This window comes from Alnus glutinosa, chromosome 3 (assembly GCF_958979055.1).
Source record: "Alnus glutinosa chromosome 3, dhAlnGlut1.1, whole genome shotgun sequence".
In the NCBI taxonomy this organism is placed as follows: Eukaryota; Viridiplantae; Streptophyta; class Magnoliopsida; order Fagales; family Betulaceae; genus Alnus; species Alnus glutinosa.
The window spans coordinates 37,052,668-37,073,091 of record NC_084888.1 but is presented as its reverse complement, the minus strand read 5'-3'; the positions used below and the strand labels follow the sequence as shown (position 1 = coordinate 37,073,091).

The 20,424-nt window shown below is 35.6% G+C and overlaps 2 protein-coding genes across 2 annotated transcripts; one reads left to right on the top strand and one right to left on the bottom strand.

Annotated features, from left to right (window-relative positions):
• The first annotated feature begins 471 nt into the window (after positions 1 to 471).
• On the top strand, positions 472 to 10,697 carry LOC133864043 (UTP--glucose-1-phosphate uridylyltransferase 3, chloroplastic). Its single transcript, XM_062300237.1, has 17 exons — positions 472 to 1,446; positions 1,978 to 2,149; positions 2,240 to 2,389; positions 2,583 to 2,744; positions 2,861 to 3,033; positions 3,144 to 3,210; positions 3,922 to 4,088; positions 4,559 to 4,717; positions 7,593 to 7,684; positions 7,792 to 7,886; positions 8,191 to 8,268; positions 8,476 to 8,571; positions 8,931 to 9,005; positions 9,085 to 9,176; positions 9,262 to 9,424; positions 9,756 to 9,816; positions 10,295 to 10,697. The coding sequence occupies exons 1-17, from the start codon at positions 737 to 739 to the stop codon at positions 10,405 to 10,407; spliced, it is 2,625 nt and encodes an 874-aa protein (XP_062156221.1). The 5' UTR covers positions 472 to 736; the 3' UTR covers positions 10,408 to 10,697.
• Positions 10,698 to 11,247: 550 nt separating this feature from the next.
• LOC133864843 (U-box domain-containing protein 1-like) lies at positions 11,248 to 13,624 on the bottom strand. Its single transcript, XM_062301269.1, has one exon. It carries the CDS (start codon positions 13,529 to 13,531, stop codon positions 11,465 to 11,467), a length of 2,067 nt encoding a protein of 688 aa, XP_062157253.1. The 5' UTR covers positions 13,532 to 13,624; the 3' UTR covers positions 11,248 to 11,464.
• Between the last annotated feature and the right edge of the window lie 6,800 nt (positions 13,625 to 20,424).

Sequence of the window (20,424 nt, the reverse complement as noted above, 5' to 3'; positions counted from 1 at the left end):
TACATGTTGTGTTTTTAATTTTGCCTGTGTTATATATCACTTTGGAATAGAATCTTCCCATTTCTCTTTAAATGGAGAGAAATTATGAAATTTATTTTATGATTTAGATTTTGTTTTATTGTATTTAACATCATATATGGTGCAACATTATTTAAAATTTTTAAATGACTTGTAACATATTCACCGGGGAGTAATTCTACATCCTGAAGAAATTGTGGGATGTAGAATTATTCTTCACTAGGTGGCACCATATATATATATATATATATATATATTATATATTATTAAATCTATCAAATCTAATTTAATTGTACCACACTACGTCGGCCCTGGTTGAGGTGAAATTAAACGGCCAAGTGGGAAAGAGCCCAACGTACCCGAGCCCAGCCCATTATTTGGGTTAGAAAGCCCATAACCACAAGCACCATACTATACAGTAGAAAGGAACCAAAAAATCAAACCACTTTACTACTGCGGAAGCAACAAAACTAACCAATCCCCGCGCAGGAGAGCGCGAGATGATCAGATTAAGGACACGAGCAATGCTCCACACACCCCTCGTCCCCTCCGCAGGCGCCAGGCGGCACTAAGATAAACCAAACCCATTCTCTCTCTCTCTCTCTGTGATATGAAGTATATGCTTTCGGCATCTCCGTCTTATCCCACCATTCATTTTTTTTCAAAATCTCTATCTCTATATCACTCTCTCGCCTTCTTTCTCTCTGATGAATGAAGAATGGCGCTGAACTTAGCTCCTATTGTGCAACAGAACCAGCGCTTCCTCTTCTCTTTCAGCTCCAAAGCTTCTACTAATTCTCAATTTTGTTTCGACCTCAAGAAATCTCTTTTCCCTCTCTCTTTCTCTTCCTCTCCATCGTTGTCTTCGTCTTCAGCGTCGCATAGTCATGTCACGTGCGTCTCCACCTCCCCGGTAGAGTACGCGCCTCCAGCGCCGGAATTCGATTTCCACCAAGAAGTCGCTCGCCTCAAGCGCCTCCGGTCCAAACTCTCCGACTCGACAAGCCTCAGGGAGAAGCACGCGGTGGTTGACGGAGACGCGAGAGTGAAGCGGTTCTTCGATTCTATCAAGAAGGGTGGGTTCTCCAGGGTTCTGTTGGCGTCGCTGAATTTGGACTCGTACGAGTTGTTTCTGGTGAAGTGTTTGGTCGCGGCGGGGCAGGAGCACGTGCTCGGGTTCGGGTTCGAGTTCGAGCCGCTAGAGAGCGAGTTGGAGTCGGCTCGGAGTTCGCTGAAGAGCGCGTTCTATGCGCTGGTGGAGATGACTGAGAAGCTGGACGTGGACGGTGGTGGTGGCAATGGCAGTGGGCGTTTGGGGAAGAAGAGTGGTTTCGGTTTGGAAGATGAAGAAATTAGAGAGTTTAAGAAGCTCTTGAAGACTCTGGGGGAGATTGAACAGTTCTATAATTGCATTGGAGGGATTATAGGGTGAGCCTTCGTTTTATTATTTCATTCGTTATTTATTTATTTATTTATTCATTTCTAAATACGTTAATCTAATCATTTCTCGTTCTATTGTTTTGCATTTTGGAACTTAGATAGTGAGATAATGTGCTTAGCTTATATGTGATTGGTAAATTGGATAGGAGCAATAGAAAGCAATGACAGTTGTTGAAACTATTGTAGGTTCAAGTGAATTTGTTGTGTATTGGATTGGCTATACTGCTTTATGACGAATATACAATTGGAAATGTGTGTATTTGGGAACTTTAAGCTTTCTGAAATGATCATATTAACAACTAAGAGCGAATCAATGACTTGTTAGTTCCATGTGTAATAATTGGAGTGGAAAATAATAAAGAAAGTAATCCAAATGTCTTATTTATAGAAGAGTGGAGTAAAAACGAAAGAAAGAAAGAAATGAAGGAAGAAAAAAGACGCATTTGCTGTCTTTGCCACTATAGCTGTGCTTCTCTGGAAATTAATTGGTTTATATTTTCAATTGTGCACTTGCTGCAGATATCAGATTATGGTGCTAGAGCTTCTTGCCCGAGCAACATGTGAAAGGCAGACTACAAACTGGTCTAATAAATTAATGGATTGCCAATTTTTGGAAATTCAAGTTCCTAGTGGACTTGACCTTTCTCAGAATACAGAATACGCATCTCAAGCTGCTATTTGGGGAATTGAGGTCAGTACTTTTTAATAAGAGCATATTGTTTACTTAACTCAAGAGATGTGTCACAGATTGTCTTGAACTATAACATCTTATCCTTTTTAGGGTTTGTCAGACCTAGGTGAAATTTATCCTCTGGGAGGCTCCGCGGACAGGCTTGGTTTGGTTGATCCTGACACAGGTGAATGTCTTCCTGCTGCAATGCTTCCTTATTGTGGACGGACTTTATTGGAAGGTCTTATAAGAGATCTTCAGGTATAAGACCTCTGTTTATCTAGCTTGGAAACTTTGATTTATGTCTATGATGGTCCCCCCCCACCCCGCTTCAAAAAAAAAAAAAAAAAAAAAAAAAAAAGAAAAAAGAAAGAAAGAATGAGCTATTACTGAAATTGTTTATATTGGACAATGAGATCACGTGTATATTATTTTTGTCTGTTTCTATTCCAAGGCTAGAGAGTTTTTGCACTTCAAGATATATGGAAAACAATGCATCACCCCTGTTGCAATCATGACAAGTTCTGCAAAGAACAACCACAAACGCATAACTTCTCTTTGTGAGAGACTTGGATGGTTCGGAAGAGGTCAATCAAGTTTCCAACTTTTTGAACAGGTTTTATGTTTAAAACTATTAGATTTGTCTTCTTCCCCATTTGCTTCTCTAACACTTTATGCTATTTAAGCAATGAACATCATTGTTCATTCAAAACATATAATGTGATTTGCCAGCCTCTCGTTCCAGCTGTTAGTGCGGAAGATGGGCAATGGGTGGTTGCTAAACCATTCGCACCCATATGCAAACCCAGTGGCCATGGTGTGATATGGAAGCTTGCTTATGACAAAGGCATCTTCAAATGGTTTTATGATCATGGAAGAAAAGGTGCAACTGTCCGTCAAGTTAGGTTAGCCATAATATATTTAATATCTTAAGTGCACTATTGTCCATAAGTTGCAAAATTTTACAATTGGGAAGCCAGACTCTGGAATTACATAGACACTGGTGACCTTGCAGTAATGTTGTTGCGGCAACAGATTTGACACTCCTGGCATTGGCGGGAATTGGCTTACACCGTGGAAAGGTAGCCTTCTGTTTGAAAGTCAATCATATCATTCTCTTTTGTGGTCCTAACTTACTGATAGCTAAGTGCAATTCTGTCATCTAAAAAGCATGTGTCTGTGGGCTTGTCTGGCATGCTAAATTCACTTACTTATGTGATAAGACCACTTAAGATTTTCTGAATTTTGACTCCAGTAGAAACAGTTGCTTGCTCATGTTGGAAACATGCCGACACCTTTTACGGACAAATATTTACTCAATTACAGTCATACATCAGCACATACCCAGATATGAACCAAATTTTGCACGCGCGCGCGTACATACACATATGTATGTATCTGTATTCAGCTGTATGCCAATAGTTAATCCAAAATACTTCCCATCTTGGTTATGCATTATCATTTTTGCGTATGTAACTATTTTTTGAAAGTTTTTTCGGGTAAGTTGAACAATATTCTATATGTGTCTGACATGGTAGCATTTGACCGTGCCATATTGCATAGTGTCTCATTGCGTGAGCGACTTTAAGGAGAAAGGAAAATAACTAAACAATACTAAATTCTTATCCAGAAATCATCCTTTTAGAATGCAATAATAAACTAAGAAGGTGTTTGTGTCCTCTTCACATTGGCATGATTTAGTGATTTGGTGGAGAACAGCACATTGGTTAACTGAATGCAGTCTTAAGCCTTCTTGTCCATGTGCTTTCATTACTAATTTCACATTGTCTCAGAAACTGGGGTTTGCATCATGTGAGCGGCAAGTAGGAGCCACAGAAGGAATTGATGTTCTAATCGAGAAGAAAAATCTTGATGGGACTTGGGCATATGGGTTGTCATGCATTGAGTACACAGAGTTTGACAAATTTGGAATCACAAATGGACGTCCTTCTCCCAAAAAGTAAACATTTATTTATTCCTCTGGATTTTCAATTCATTTTAAATGATGTGATTTAATGTAGTTGTTGCTCTAAATGAACGTAATGACTTATGTTCTGTATGTTGTAATGTCACACTTGCTATATCAACCCCTCAAGATGATACTGTCAATTCCTGCCTAAAAAAAATGAAACAAAATAAATTATTCTCCTTGCAGCTGAAACACGTTATGCTCAGTATCATAATGATTAATTGACTTCAGAGTCCAGGATCCTGCTAATTAAAAAACAATATAGCAAAAATGTATATTCTTTTAACTTTGCAATTATTTTCGTGGAACATTTGCTCTTCTGATTTAAATCCCAAATTATCAATAATATGCTTTATCGTATCTTAGCTTGTTCAGGAAAGCAATTTGAGTTTGTACTTTTCTTTTTCAATGTGGCATATATTTTAGCTACTCCAATATCAACCATATTTTCTGTATTCAAGTTTGCAGGCAAAGTTCCCTGCCAATACAAACATCTTATATGTGGATTTAGCTTCTGCGGAGTTGGTTGGATCAAGTAAAAATGAAAACAGTTTGCCAGGCATGGTGCTAAATACAAAAAAGCCAATTGTATATGTAGATCATTTTGGAAAACGGCATAGGTACATATTTTATCCCAAACTTGTAGCTTCTGTTCTAAAGTATACTTTCATATTGTTAATATATTTGCTGATGGTTGTGTTCTGCATGAACATTACTTAGATGTGTATCCTGCAATATATCAATCCAAATGGCAAATGTTCAAACTATGGTTGAAGTAAACCACTTGCAATTACTGTTATATATTCTATGATATGATAACTATCATAAGTTCAATTTTGTGTAGATGCAGATAACGTTTAACATATATACAACTATATTGTCAGTGTAAATGCCTTTACATATTTCTATATCTTCTGCTGCATACTTAATTGGTTTCAAGGTATAATTCTGATCTTTGTAAACTTTCTGTATCTGTATTTATTATTCATGGAGGCATTATGGCGTGCTGTCGCGAGCACCCAAAAATAAAAACCTTACTTCTAAAATATATGTAGTAGTTCAAGTAAGGGTCGATCCCACAGAGAGTAATTAGCCGAGTTTTATGCTTATGTGAACAAGGATTGGGGGGGGGGGTTTAAATATGAAAATAATTTTAAGAAAAACAACTAAGAAACAATTCAAATTAAAATATCACTCAAGTAAGAAACATTGGTCTAAGTCAACTTCCACCATCGAAATTTTACAACTGATCATCAATGCAAATATATATCAATTCATACTTTGAATATTCATCGTTGGAACTGTTTTCCTATCTCCCCTTAGTAGTAGTTAATTAGAGTTAGACGCGCTCTAATTAACCCTAACTACTAAACAACCCAAGACACGCGCTATAGGTTTAATCTAGTAGCAGCCTTAAGAATTAGAGAGATCGATGAAGCGAAACAACACAAGCCACGCGGTTGTATTTAATTTCGTCGGATATTCTTCCTAAGATTTAATAATTGCTTAGACGCGGCAAATCATTAAATCTTAGTTGCTTCACAGATTGGAGGGATCAAACAATTACGGATTTGATATCCAACCTAGCGATAGATTGTAACGAATAATAAACTAGTAGTACTCCTAGCAATTAAACGAGACAATCATGAAAATAAGTGTAGAAGAACATCTGATACTCAAAGCATAAATTGAACAATAAAAACAAATTAGATCTCACAGTTTTATTGATTCCGAGGCTTCCGTTTCCTTCGACCAATTATGAAAGTTTAGCCACGCAGGGCCATGACTAAAACTTAGAGAAGAGGGGAGAAGATGGAAGATGGAAGATAGAAGATTGGAGATGTGTGTTGTAAGATAGAAGGTCTAAGGTGTGTCATGGTTCCCCCCTTTTATACACGTTTCATCCCATATGCTAGAAGCCTAGGAAATCTCCTAATGAAAGATATTCCAAATACTATCCTAAAATAACACTACCCAAATCTTGACTAATTAAGGAAAATATTAAACATAAAATAAATGCTAGGATAATTAGGAAGGTGATGATTTCAATGGGGACTTTTGTTGCCATATGCTTTCTCGATTCTTTCTTGTATAAGTCTCCACAAATCTGCCAAGTATGGAGAGAAAGTCAATTTCCTTTGTCATGGAAAGAGATGCTCCTTTCATGTTGTCTTCTTCCACGTGGTCCCCACGAATATCTTCTTTATTTTCTTGGTCCTCTACGCATCTTTTCCTTCCTTTTCTTTCTTTTGCTTGACTTTGTATTTATTGCTTGGCTTGGCTGGAATTGATTGGATGATTATGAAAAGGCTCAAAGTAAAGAAATTTCCATATCTGAAAATTTCCTAAAATAAATCGCATCAGATCCACATCAGAACGTCAACTTCAAGCCCGATTTCGACTTTGATTCATCCTGTATCTCTCAAAACGTAAAACATAAAAGTTGTAGATCTTTTTCTTGGCGTTTCACAACATCTTGAATCATCTCAATCGGAGCTTTTATGAGAGAGTTATGCCCAGATTACGAACTGATGTCAAAACTGTCCAAAATCGCCCAATTAGCTTTGTTTTGCATTTAATGCCTCAATTTGTATCCTAAATCAAAATATAAGAAAAATGAGTACTTTTAGGCATTAAATAAGTATAAGAGATTAAATATTAAGGGGAAAAATACGACATTTTACATTCTCATCACATTATATGCTACATATATATGTGAACCTCAATGCATATTGATGTTTAAATCCAACCCTTTGACAGCGATATACAGTTAAACATTGGTCAGGTATCCATAGTTACTAACACTTGCTGTGATTTATAAAATTGCTTAATGGTATTGAAAGTATGATTACAGGAATGAGGAAATCACCGTAATTTATTTTATTACTTAAATGATGGCACCCTGTCGGACCAATAAAAGAGAGGCATATGCAATTCAAATAAGCCTTAATCCCAATTAAATTGAGGTCAGCTAAGAATACTCAACTCATATAAGCATACAAAAGAAGCATATATTGGAATATAAATTTGCACATTCTCAGACTTGAAGGATGAATGGATATTTAATTTTGAACCATGTTCAAGATTGCTCGCATAAAATGATAAGGACAAGCAAAGCTGAGGGCTGGTTAGGATGGGAGAAGTCAATTCTTGGTTCTACCAATTCTAAGATTTTATTGAGAATTGGTTTTCTAGAAATTGTATGAGTGGTTTTAAAATTCCTTTGTTCAAGTTATATAATTGGAGGGTATCAATTGATTAAAATGCTGTTTCTGGCGTTATATTATAATATCATCTCTGCTTTAGCTGTCTATTGTTGAGGATAAAATTGTCAATTCTCTATTTTATACTATATTTTGTTTTCATAACATCTTACTGGTATATCTTATAATGCTGTTCACTGTATTTGCTATCACATATGTTACACTGAGTGCACTTATCAAAAGGAAAGATATTATGGGGAGAGCTAACCACATTTTACTTTTGATGTGATAGTGTCTCTGGTGGCAGGCTGGAATGCACAATGCAGAATATTGCAGACAACTTTTTCAATACAAGTTCTTCCCGTTGTTATAACAGAGTGGAAGGTCATCTTTGTTAATTTTTCTGTTTGAAGTTTGTGAAATATCATTTTCTTTCCATGTTTAATATCTTATGTGCTTATAAATTGCCATCTTGGCAACAATATTAGCAGATAAGCTGGATACATTTATCGTGTATAATGAACGAAGAAGGGTTACATCATCTGCTAAGAGGAAAAGAATACATGCAGACAAGTCTTTACAACAGGTCATGCTTTTCTGATTAAGCCAAGTTGCCATGTTCTCAGAGTATGGGGAACTTCCATTCATAGTTTAGAAGTTCTATTACATGCTTTATGTGTTGGGCCCTGAAGGTCCTGACGGAACTGAAGTTTAGAAACATGGTGATCTGAACTAACTTTAGATTTAAGGTGTTAGGAAATGTCTTGAATTCCTGGGCGGAGTTTGCACCAAAACCGAAGCTTAATCATTGCAATTCATATGATAGACTAGTAATTGAACCTGATAAATTCCCCCATTGTTAACATGCTTTAGTTTGAATTTGCATGCAGACCCCAGATGGTTCACTTTTGGATATATTACGAAATGCCCATGATCTTCTTTCCAACTGTGATATTAGACTTCCTGAGGTAAATCCTAATAAATCTTCTGAATTGTTAATGCAAGAATTTTCCCAGTAGGTTTGAGTGGGGATGTCATTGCATATTGCATATTATGCTTTGCCACTGCGAGTTATTTGCTGCATATATTTTGTCTTGTTTACAACCCATGATGTTGGTGAATTTCATTTTGGAGCTACATTCACATGAGGTGTTTTCTTTTTTACCATGTTGCAGATTAAAGGTAATGATGAATATGTTGATTCTGGACCACCATTTCTCCTCCTTCTGCACCCTGCTCTTGGGCCACTATGGGAGGTCACAAGACAAAAAGTAAGCTTACAATATTGGCTGATATGTCTTTAATGAATCAGCTCTCTCTCTCTCTCTCTCTCTCAACTGAAAATAATGTGTAAATATTGTTAACCACATTGGATATGCCAATCTGAAATAACTATAAACTTGATGGCTTGTTGTTTGTTTACAGTGTGGCATTATTTGTTGTACTAAATATCAATTTCATCTATATTGAAACATGCTTCTATGTCTTATATGCTGTAGTGGTTGATCAACTATTTAAAAATCTATTGCTCACTAAGGCTATATTGTTAGCCATAATTGGATAATGAAGCACTCAACCACTAGAGCAACAAAGATTATTAAATATGATATTTGTCTCTTGATTGTCTCAGTTTCATGGAGGTTCTATATCCGAGGGCTCTGAGCTACAAATAGAGGTTGCAGAGTTTTTGTGGAGGAATGTTCAGGTTTTTCTATTCAAACAGATAATAAATTGATAGAATTCTGGTTATCATTTTCTAAGCTGATCTAGCTTCTCTATTCCAGCTTGATGGAAGCCTGATCATTGTCGCTGAAAATGTTATGGGCTCAATGAAGATTAATGAAAATGATGAACCTATCCTACAGTATGGGCAGAGGTAGCTTGGTGTCCGCATGTTTTTATTTATTCACTTCTTCTAAAGAATAATAGTGATCAAATTCTAAGCTTGTTCATCTGGCTAGGTGTGGAAGATGTAAGTTGCAGAATGTCAAGGTACTGAATAAGGGAATTGACTGGAATTCTGGAAACAACATATACTGGAAGCTTGATGTGCAGCGGTTTGAGGCATTTAAGGTCATACTGCATGGAAATGCTGAATTTGAGGCAACTGATGTCATCTTACAGGTTAGATTTTATTGAGATTGGTATAGATATTCATACAAAATATCAGTGTTTCTTATATGCTAGGGACCAGGTCCTACTCAATATTCTGCGGTGAGAAAAATAACAGTCTAAAATGCGTTCTTTTGTGAAGTTAAAGGAGTAAAGGACTTTTGAAATATCTGAATAATGGATGAGTGCAATTTCATCATCCAATCAAATGCTAATTATTTTCGTAGATGAGTTCTGTTCAATGGAATTTTCTTGTTGCACTGACAAATACGAACCATTTTCTCAATAGCTGGTTCTTCATATATCTTACAAAAGCTAATTATACTTGCTTCTTATGATGCAGGGAAATCATGTATATGAAGTTCCAAATGGCTACAAACTGAAGATCACACCAGGAAGATCAGGTCTCAGAGTTCAGAAACTTCTTTAGCATATTTCCTTTCTCTGTTAGTTTGGGTATTTTGATCCTTTGTCAGCATCAACCACTCATAGGGAATGTAAATATTTCAACAATCTAAGATCTAGTGAAATTTAGGTTTCCTTTTTTAGTCTGCCATCTAGTTTAACCTCTCTCTGTTTCTATTAGAATATTAATTAAATTATTAAATCAATTATTGCCTATCAACTTAAGCTTTTAAAATTAATGGTGATTTAACGTGGTATTAAAGTCAAAGGTTCTGAGTTCGAACATTGTCTCCGTTATTCACCTCCTAATTAAATTAAATATTTCACGTGTTGAACCTCACTTATTAAAGAGGAGTTTGAGCCCACGCGTGAGGGTGAGTGTTAGAATATTAATTAAATTTAAATCAATCATTTCTTATTAGCTTAAGCTTTTGAGATAAGTAGTAATTTAACTCTCTCTCTCTCTATCTCTCTCAGGTTTATCAGTCCAGCTGCATCCTATTGAACAGAAAATGATGGACAGCGGAAGCTGGTACTGGAACTATAAGATAAAAGGCGTGCACATTAATCTGGAATTGGTAGAGTTATAGACTACTAACCGGATACTTTTTAACACCTCGATGTGAATCTTGGTTCACAAATGGTGTTGGAGGACATCATAATAACATTGACCACTTCGGATCCGATTGGTTGAACGGAAGTTAAACCATATTCCGTTCAACCATATTCCCACAAGATGTTTCTTGCTGTAAATTTGTTGCATTGGAGTCTTGTAAGGGTTCCGGCTGCGGTTCATGCAACTCTTTTTTTGTTGGAGATGCTTATGTCACTGTAATGTAAAAACAGATGTTCAAGCAATTAAAATTATATTGTTTTTTCATCCACAGCCCTCTGTAAAATGTAGTATGAAATTTTCCTTTTGATTAAGATTTTGAAATATTACTTACTGGTATGAGGGAAGAATAATTGCAATTAGGTTATTTTTGTGCTATCTAGATCAAAGTAGGGGTTTATGCCTAGACGAGTAATCAACTTGTATGCTTGTTGGTGGACTGCCGTAAATACTACGAGTGCTGCTATGTGGAAGATGATACCTTTGTGCCTTTTGTAGTGTCTATGGAGAGAAATGAATGATAAAAGTTTCGAGCACCATAAGAAGACATTGGAAGAGATTTGAGTTTAAATTCTTTTGCACTCTGTATTTTTGGACAGCTGCTTTTGTTTCTTTTTTAGTGATTAGTTATAATGATTTTTTTTTTTTTTTTTTTTTTTTTTTTTTTTTTTTTTTTATCATCTCCATGTAATTAAATGTTCTCTTGTATACCTGGAGGTCCCTTATGCTTTTAGTGATATCTCAGTTACTTATTAAAAAAATAATAATAATAAAAATAAAAATAAATATTAGGGGGCTGGATGCATACACAATAGGGTAACCTTATTTTTCCAGATCCCTCTTACCATGTGATGAACTAAAAGTCTCCCCTATTAAAGAGGAACAGATAGCAGTAACACTTTGGCTACAGGCTACAGCCTGAGACGTTTTTAAAACAGACAACATCATTGAGATACACAATTGCAGTATCGAATTGAACAACAAATGACAAACTCATTTATGTGATTCCCACAAAATGTACACGACCCTTTAATTTATCCAACAGGATTGTGAGACTGAGAGCAACACCTATTGAGTATTCTAAGCAGTGCATCGGCCTTTCTTCTAGCTCTCAGAGACCCATTAGCAGCCAAACTCTGAAGAGAAGGAATGCTTCGTGGGTTTAATAGCAGACGTCTTGCTACCTCCTCGCCTCCATCTTTGCACAGCCCCAGAAGAAGAGCTATAGAGTTCTCTTTACCTTTGGGAGATCCAAATCTGAGAAGATCAGTAAGAAGCGGCACCAGAACTCTACTCTTCCTTATCTCCTCCAACCCTTCAGAGCATCCCAAAAGTAGAGCAAGCACTGATAAGGCATCATCTGTTACGCCTGCCTTGTCATCCATCAGCAAGTCAACAAGAACAGGAACCGCCCCGGCAACCACAACAATGGCTTTGTTAGCGTTATACACTGCAAGGTTAAAGAGTGCCGTTGCAGCATCTCTTTTCCCAGCAGCAGTGCCTTCTCTCAGGAGCCCAACCAAGGCTGGAATGGCTCTTGGACGGGCGCCAATGGCCACCTTGCAATCATCTTTCATCGACATGCTGAAGATAGCAGCGGCAGCATTTTCTCTTGCCTCCATTGTTTTGCCCGACTCCAAAACACCTATTACGCTGTCGACTGCTCCGGCTGCCATTATCAGTATCTTATTGTTGTCATAGATGGAAAGGTTGAGCAAAGCGGTGACAGCATTTTCTTGAATTCTGGGATCATGGGAGCTTAGTAATGTCACTAGAAATGGAATAGCTCCTGCCTCGGCAATCACCCTGCGGTTATCCATGCTAGTTTTAGCAAGTAACCGAAGCTCATAAGCTGCCTGCGTCTGGATTTCCACCGAACCAGTTGCCAGTTTCCCCACGAGAAACTCAGCTGTCAATTTGACAGCATCGACACTCGCTTTGGCAGCAGAAATGTGATCGACAGCATTCTCGTCTAGTTTTCCTTTGCTGTCGTTTGAGAAAGACGATGCCCTATCTTCAACTAAAGGGATGTTGTTCTCCTCGGACCATTGTTGCATGAGGCTCTTCAGTGCATAATTAGGCACAAGGGCCATGTGGAGTAGCGTTTGCCCGCTTTTTGGGCAGGTATAATGCCCGGAATTAATCCACTGGGCAATCGAATTTCGATCATATGTGTGCCCTGATGCTACAATCACAGGGTCTCTCATCAAGTCTAGTGAAATCGGGCAACGAAATTCGTCAGGAATATTGGGAACAACAGTTTGAGAAGACGAAGTATCATGATCAATATTCCTCCTACCTACGGATAAAGACCGCTGCTTATGGTACTCCTTTTTTGTTCTCTCACTTTCTACATCATTGAAAACAATGGATTTGGAATATGAAATGAGGGATATGAGATTGTCTATATTGGATACGGCGATTAGACCACCCGTTCCTGCCTGCTTCTGTGCTTCAATCTCTAGCTTTGAAATTTCCTCTTCGTATTCAACTGGGCTTCTCAAACCAAGACAGCTGAAAATCTCTTTCACTTCTCCAGAATCAATGAAGCCCTTGCTCTTGCTATTTCTATTCTTCTCGTTGGCCATTACTTGTAGAAGCTCTTGTCTTCTTTGAAGCTCTCGAGGGTCAATAAACAAATCCACCCTCTTCGCCTGCTTGTGAAGAAGCTCGACTTGCTCTCTTGTATCAGCTGTTATATTAAGCAAGCTTAGAGGCAGAATGTCAAGAACCCTCCCCATCTCCTTCACCAGAACATAAAACTGATTGGAAAGGATTTCCGTCTGTATAAGCGCCCACAGACAGCTGCCATCCTTACACCCTTGAATCAAAGACTTAACTCTCCGAATCACAGAGAAAAGCTCAGTGAGACACAGGATTGAAGAGGGTGGAAGCAGCTGTCTGTTTGTTTCTTGAATCTCCTCAAACAAAGAAGAAAGAAGCTTGATCCTTCTTATCATGGTCGATATGTTTCTAACCTGCACAGAAGGAAGCTTTTCCATGGAAGCAAGTTCATCGGCTAGATGAACCAATGACTCTAGCAAAGCCCCAGTTGGCAAGAGGCCTGTGGAGGCCATCATTGGAGCAAGAACTTCATCCATGGCAATATTCTCACTGTGATGATGGTAGGTTTCTCTTCATTGTTATCATCAACATTTCCTTCGATCTGTTTGTATTTAGCTTAATCTTAAGAAACCCTCGTGAGAAAGATTACATTTAATTACTATAAAGTAATATTATATTAGTTGCATGCACTCTTGACCTTTTCTGTTTGTATGTACCGCTTAACCTTAGAAACAGTGGGAAAAGGGGGCTTCTGGGTGGCTGCCACTTGGAGGACTATCAGGCCTCGTTGGTTTACTTTTATTCCCCGCCGAATTTATATTTAGACTCTTCCCTGTAATGAACCTTTGTCAAACTTATATATGCGGTGGTTTTCAGTTTCTTGCAAATATTTATATCAATATTTGGTTTGTTTAATTAGAGAGGGACAAGATCGACTTGGGCAATGGAATCCTGGCCTCCATATATATATATATATATTGGAGTTTTAATTTAACACTGCAACTTGAACATTTTCTCCATTAAATTAGTGTAGAATTACAAGGAGGTGGCTTTACGCATGTTTCATTGATCCGAGGATGTTACCGAATTATATATGTGATTATTTTTATTTATTTTCCTTTTCTTTTGATTAGGATTCTAAAGAGCTAAGAGTCTAACCAAATCAGCATCCAGCTTCCACAAGCCATGGGCAATGGTGGAGTAACTGGAGTTAGAATTTTGATTCACATAGGCAAACTTAAAATTAAAATATATAGGCCCCTACTCAATGACCCTCTCCACCTCAAAACCTTTTTTAATTAGTGTAAGCACTATGTCAAAACATAAGGTTTAGGAGGCAACTTCAAGGGTTGTTTGCCCCCTCTTGACCTCCTGGCTCTTCCCCTAATTTTTGGAGTTTTTGGATCAATAATTAGGCCCTTAATACTTTCTTGCATTACTTACCAAATTAAATAATAATAAAAAAAAAAAAAAAAAAAAAAAAAAAAAAAAAAACCAAAAAAAGGTCTTTCCTGCATCAGCCCTTGTTTTTCCCACCAACTATCTACTTGCAAGTAATGTCGTGATGGATACTTGGTAAGGTTGATTTGCATATTCTTCTCATATATTAAGTGACACACGACAATTTTATAGGCTGAGTTGGAGTGCAAAAATATTAATTATCCTATCAATTTAAGCTTTTAAAATAAGTTGTGATTTAACATGATATCAAAGTCAAAAGTTATATGTTTGAATCTTGGTTCCTATAATTCACTACAATTTCAATTCAATATCACGTGTATACGTGAGGAAAAATGCTAGAATATTAATTAAATAATAAAATCAATCATTTTTTTTATTAGGTTAAGCTTTTGAAATAAGTGATACTTTAATTTAAAAAAAATTCTTCAATTACCTAATTTGGAGGAAAAATCTGTCTTTATTCTAATGACTATGAAGTTCCCCCTGCAATGATGGCAGTCGCAGGCATTCTTTGGCTTTGATACGTTGAAGTTAATGAGTTGTATTCGATCTACACAAATCCTCATCGGTCTTCATCTTAAGATTCTTAACTGAACTTATTTTGCGAAGTGATTTAACGGTGTCATAGTAGACATCTTATTAAAATATTAATTAAATAATTTAATTTAATATTTTTTATTTGCTTAATTTTATTTTCTTGAATTGTCGCCGCTTTTGTAGTTACTCCTTTAAACTTTAAAAACTTTCAATTTTGTGTATCAATATTTTAACTTTTTCCAATTTCACTCATATGTTAAGATTTTTCGTTAAATCCTATAAAAAAAATTTATCCAAATATATATATAATTTTTCAAAGATTCAGACGTGAGTTTTTTTATAAATTCTTTTAAATCCGGACTAAAGCCTAAATCCATGTAATTTTTTTTTCTTTTCTTTTCTTCCTTAAAACAAGGGATAGTTTACGAATTTTGACATCCGCAGTTAGGATTTAACAGAAAATCTTAATGGATTTGTGAAATTGAAAAAAAAAAATGGATACACTAAATTGATATTAGGAACTAATTAAAACTAGTGTGGCGGAAATTCAGGAGGGTTAAATGAAGTTTTTCAAAAAAAAAAAAAAAAAAAAAAACTTATAAAGAAAACAAAATCATACGTATATTTTTTGGAGTGCTAAACACGACCAAACGTTACTAGTTTTCCCATGTAATAAGAGAAGGAACCTATTTGACTGGGTTGGCTACTGATGGAATTGGCTGTTTGATTCTTGCAGCAAGACAACAATTTTGCAGTTAGTTCATATTTCTTTTCATTATATATATATATATATATATATATATATATATATATATATATATATATATATATATATATATATATATATATATATATATATATAACTAGTTTCCTTGTTATTATTCTAGTCTTCTAGAGATCTCACTCTGGAATCAGTCAACATCTCGACGATTGTAGGTAAGACTATATATTGATTCCTGTATAATAATTAATAAAGAGTGATAACTACATAATGATATTAGTTAACATCATTAAGGTCATATCGCATATGCTGTTGATCCTGTTCATTGCTTAGAGGATTGAAAAAGACAAACAAAGGACATGGGGCAGATAGCCCCCAAGTTCTATTGAGTGGACATAGGCCACCTGCTTTTTTAAAATTCATATATATAGCTGAACTTTGATAGACCACCTGCCGAACCCTAGCTTCATCCATCAAGGCCATTCAATAGCCGTAGCATAATACCATAGATAAAGCCTAGTAGCTGATAAGAGCATTTACACTTTACTAGCTAAACAGGTTATTTTGCCAAGTAGAAACGTAAATTTGATCTATAAAAAAAAAAATTAAAATAAAAAAAAAATATTTGATCTGTAAATTTGGGTGCTAAAGCCTATTTGGCTAATTATTTTTACTCAAAATTTGGCGAGTTACTGTAGTACTGTCATGAAATTTGGATGATTATATATATATATATTCCTTATAAGACATGCACATAACTTCAAAATATAGGTATTTTAAAAAATAATAATAATATTTAAATAAAATAGTGAAATTAAATAGGTAAAATAAAGAGTGAATTGTAAGTAATTTAAAAAAGTGTTTAGTTAAAATTTAAAAAAAAAATATTTTTTTTTTTACTAAAGTGAAGAAAAGATTTGTTAAGCTAAATGTAAATGCTCTTGGAACCTACATGCCATTAACTCCCTCATAGAGATAAATAGTCGAGGTTTGAATCCTATTCATGACGGTGGTGTGTTAAAACTTGTAATAAACTTGTAATCCTATTCATGCTCCTCTCTTAAGGTTGCCATCAATGGGGCATGTCTTAAACTATTCTACCATAGAATAGGACTTTTAAAAAAAAATTGGAGGGAGAGGGACCTAGCCTATATAGGTATATAAAAAGAATCGAATGGAATCCACCCATCACAGGCTCACAGGCTCCTAATCTCTATAGGGTTACAGGTCTACATATTCTTTACCACAACCAATAAGAATTTAATTCTTACACAGCTAAAGTGTATAAAAAATATTAAAAGCTACTAACAAAATTATCATTCAATTTAATTATTTGATCGAGCCTATCATTCTAGGTTGTATATGTAGCATGTTTTAGCAACCTAAAATCAACAATCAATTTTATATATATATATAACATAGAGAAGTTGTTCATTGGAAGCAGTAAATCAAGGGGACTTAGAGCATTCCCATCGGATGATTTAAACTTCAATCTATTTTATATAACTAAAACTCACTTTTTACTAGTTTAGATAATCACCTTTAAAACTATCTTCCATCTGATTATCTAAATTTATATTTATTTTATTAAAATAATTAATTTTTTTTTTTTTTTTTTCTTTGTTAAAAACTTCTCTCCACTCTGCCCCACGAGTTCTACACCTCTAGAAATTTCCGGACTCCACACACCCATGCGTTCTGCACAAAAATTTTCGGACTCTCCTTTTGAGTCTTTGACCTTTCCGCTTCTCTCTCTCTCTCTCTCTCTCTCTCCAAAGCCTCCAATGGCTTCTTCACTGACCAGGGATCAAGATCATGGTGAAGCTGGTGGAGCAAGCCGAGCAGTACTAGGGAGATGGTGAAGTACATGAAGAAGCTGGTGATGGGCTCGACCCTGGCGGCGGAGCTGAATGTGGAGGAGCGGAACCTGCTGTCCGTGGCCCATCGTGTCGTCGTGGCGCGGCGTATCGTGTCGTCGATTGAGCTGAAGGGGGGGCGACGTCTCCCCCATCGAAATCTCGAAGCTGCTGCTCACATGTACGACAAGGCCAAGTGCAACTTCCACGGGAGAAGAAAATCCAAAGACGAACACGCGCAGAGAAGAAGAAGAAAGAATATTCTAGAGAGAGAGAGAGAGAACGGAAGAAAGTGAAAGAAAAAAAAAATATAAGTGGATTTGTGTACAGTGCAACGCCACATGAGGCGTTCTACTGTTCACAGATCTTAACCAACGCCATTTTAGCTTTGCTTTACATAAGCCAATGAATGTGAGTTTTAAGCAAAAGTTAAGCTATTCTAGCCAAATGAAAAAAATAGTTAATCCGGTATGAGTGCTCTTAAAAGCTCTTGTATATTGATCAAAGGCAAAGATAGAGAAAGGTTGGAAGCTATTCTTAAATGAGAGATTGAAGGCCAGGACACTGGAAAGGAAACCTCGAGTAAATCAGATCATCAAAATATTTTGGACAAATCAAAACAAGTTAACGTATACGCAAGACTCACCACATGCAAATATTTTGTCCACAAATATATATATATATATATATATATTTTTTTTCTTCATTTTTTTCATTTTTAATTCTTTTTATTTTGTGATAGGCTGATAGCCACACAAAGAGGCCTCGGCTACCAAGAGGACACTTTCAACATGCTTTGCCCTATAGGCTATATCGTTGGTGATTTAACAGCAAAGACTAATACAATCGGTCAATGAAGACCATATCTTTATGAAGCAGAGATCATTGATTTAACAGCAAAGACTAATACAATCGGTCGATGAAGACCATGTCTTTATGAAACAGAGATCACTGATGTGGCATGTCAAAAAAAGTTAGATTTTATATTGGGTGGATGATTACGTATATTAAGTGGGTGGATTGTAAACATATTTATGAGCTATGAGTATTAAGTTTTGTATTAGTTCCTTAATTATTAAGTGAGATTGAGCTTATAAATGATTATAGAGATCGAGTTTCAATTGAAATTTTACTAGTCTTTTTAAAGTGATAATACATATGTGACTGACGCTTTTCCTAAATTGTTACAAATGGTATCATAGTAATTTAGTAACACAATGTAACACTGCATGGCATGGGCCGTGACGAGGACCTTAGATTTTCCTAAAATGTAGGGAACCAAACTATATTTTGTTTTGCTATTCAAAAAAACTCTACCCTAACTTCCCTTATCATTTTCTTATACCATTTAAATATTATTTAAATTAAATGATTGGGGAAGAGAGAGGAAAGAGAAGACTTTTTTATATTCAAATAATGTTAAGAAATAACTTTTGATTCTCCTAGTATTCCATTAGTTTAGAAAACTACAAAGAAATCTGTTTTGATGAGTTTTTTTTTTTTTTTTTTCATACATTTAAAAGAATGAAATGAGTTTTAAAGAAGTTACTGCTAGTGCTTTAAAGTTAGTCTCGTATTCGGTGGGTGCATTATCCATATTAAGTGGGCTTAGTGTTTATAAGTACTAAGTTCTACATTAGTTGTTTACTAACTAAAACTCGGCTTATGAGTGATTTTAAATAACTTCAATTGTAACTTGACTATCTTTTAAAAGTAATGATTCACTACCACCTAAATATACAACTTTTCACCACCTTGTCTATGTGGCAAGGTGGTCCCCCACTTTAATTTATTTTTAAAAAAGTAGTGGGGGACCACCTTGCCACATAGGCAAGGTGGTGAAAAGTTGTATATTTAAGTGGCATTGAATCATTATTCATCTTTTAATATGATAGAGCAAATATAGCTATTGTTTTCCATGATTATTACACGCAATTACTACAACTTACTTATCTATCTATATTTCTTTATTTAGTGAAACTAATTCTAAACTTTTGTCGTACGGCCAGGGACGAAGCCAGACATTTTAATGGGAGGGGGGCAAATAATTTTTTTTCTTAAGTAGGGATTAAAGTATATGTATAAAGGCAAATTTTAAGTAAATTAAACATAACCTAGTTTTGATATTTTTATTATTCCATTCAAATTAAAAATCAATAAGCAAAAGTAAAAAAGAGTTTTTAGAAAGAAAAAAAAAAAAAGTAAAGAAAACCACTGTCCAAGACTCCAAAGATTCAGAAAATAAAAAATAAAAAATGTCTCAGTTATTTTTTCCACACATTCTTAGGAAATTGAGCTTGGTTAAGCTTGTGACTCCTCAAATCTACACATGTCTTTTTCCAATGCACTACTTTACTAAACCCTTTTCGTTTACTTTGAACACAGTCTCTACAACTTTATAAAGATCTTTCCATTGTTAGATTCTTAGACATGTCCCTTACTACCTGTTAAATATTAAAGGAAAAAGTTTTGACAATAGTTGAAGAGATGATAAAAGGGAAGGGGGTAAGGAAAAAAAAATCTTGCTAGGGGCCAATAAGCAAAAAAAACCTTAATTTGATTCATCTAAAAAAAAAAAAAAACTTAATTTAATTTTTTTTGTTTATCTTAAATTTTTATTATTATTATTATTTGTTTCTCTTAAGAGTTGAGGGGGGGGCCATGGCCCCCACCGGCCCCCCCCTCTCTCCGTCATTGCGTACGGCAAATTGTTTCTCCATGTAATGGTTTTTTTTTTTGGCATTGTTTGGAAGTGGACCTAACTTAAATCGGGATTCTAAATTTCAAAAATTCATACAGATATAAATATTTTGAGAGTTTGGAGTTTGTACTGAGTGTGAATTTCCCGAGAGAA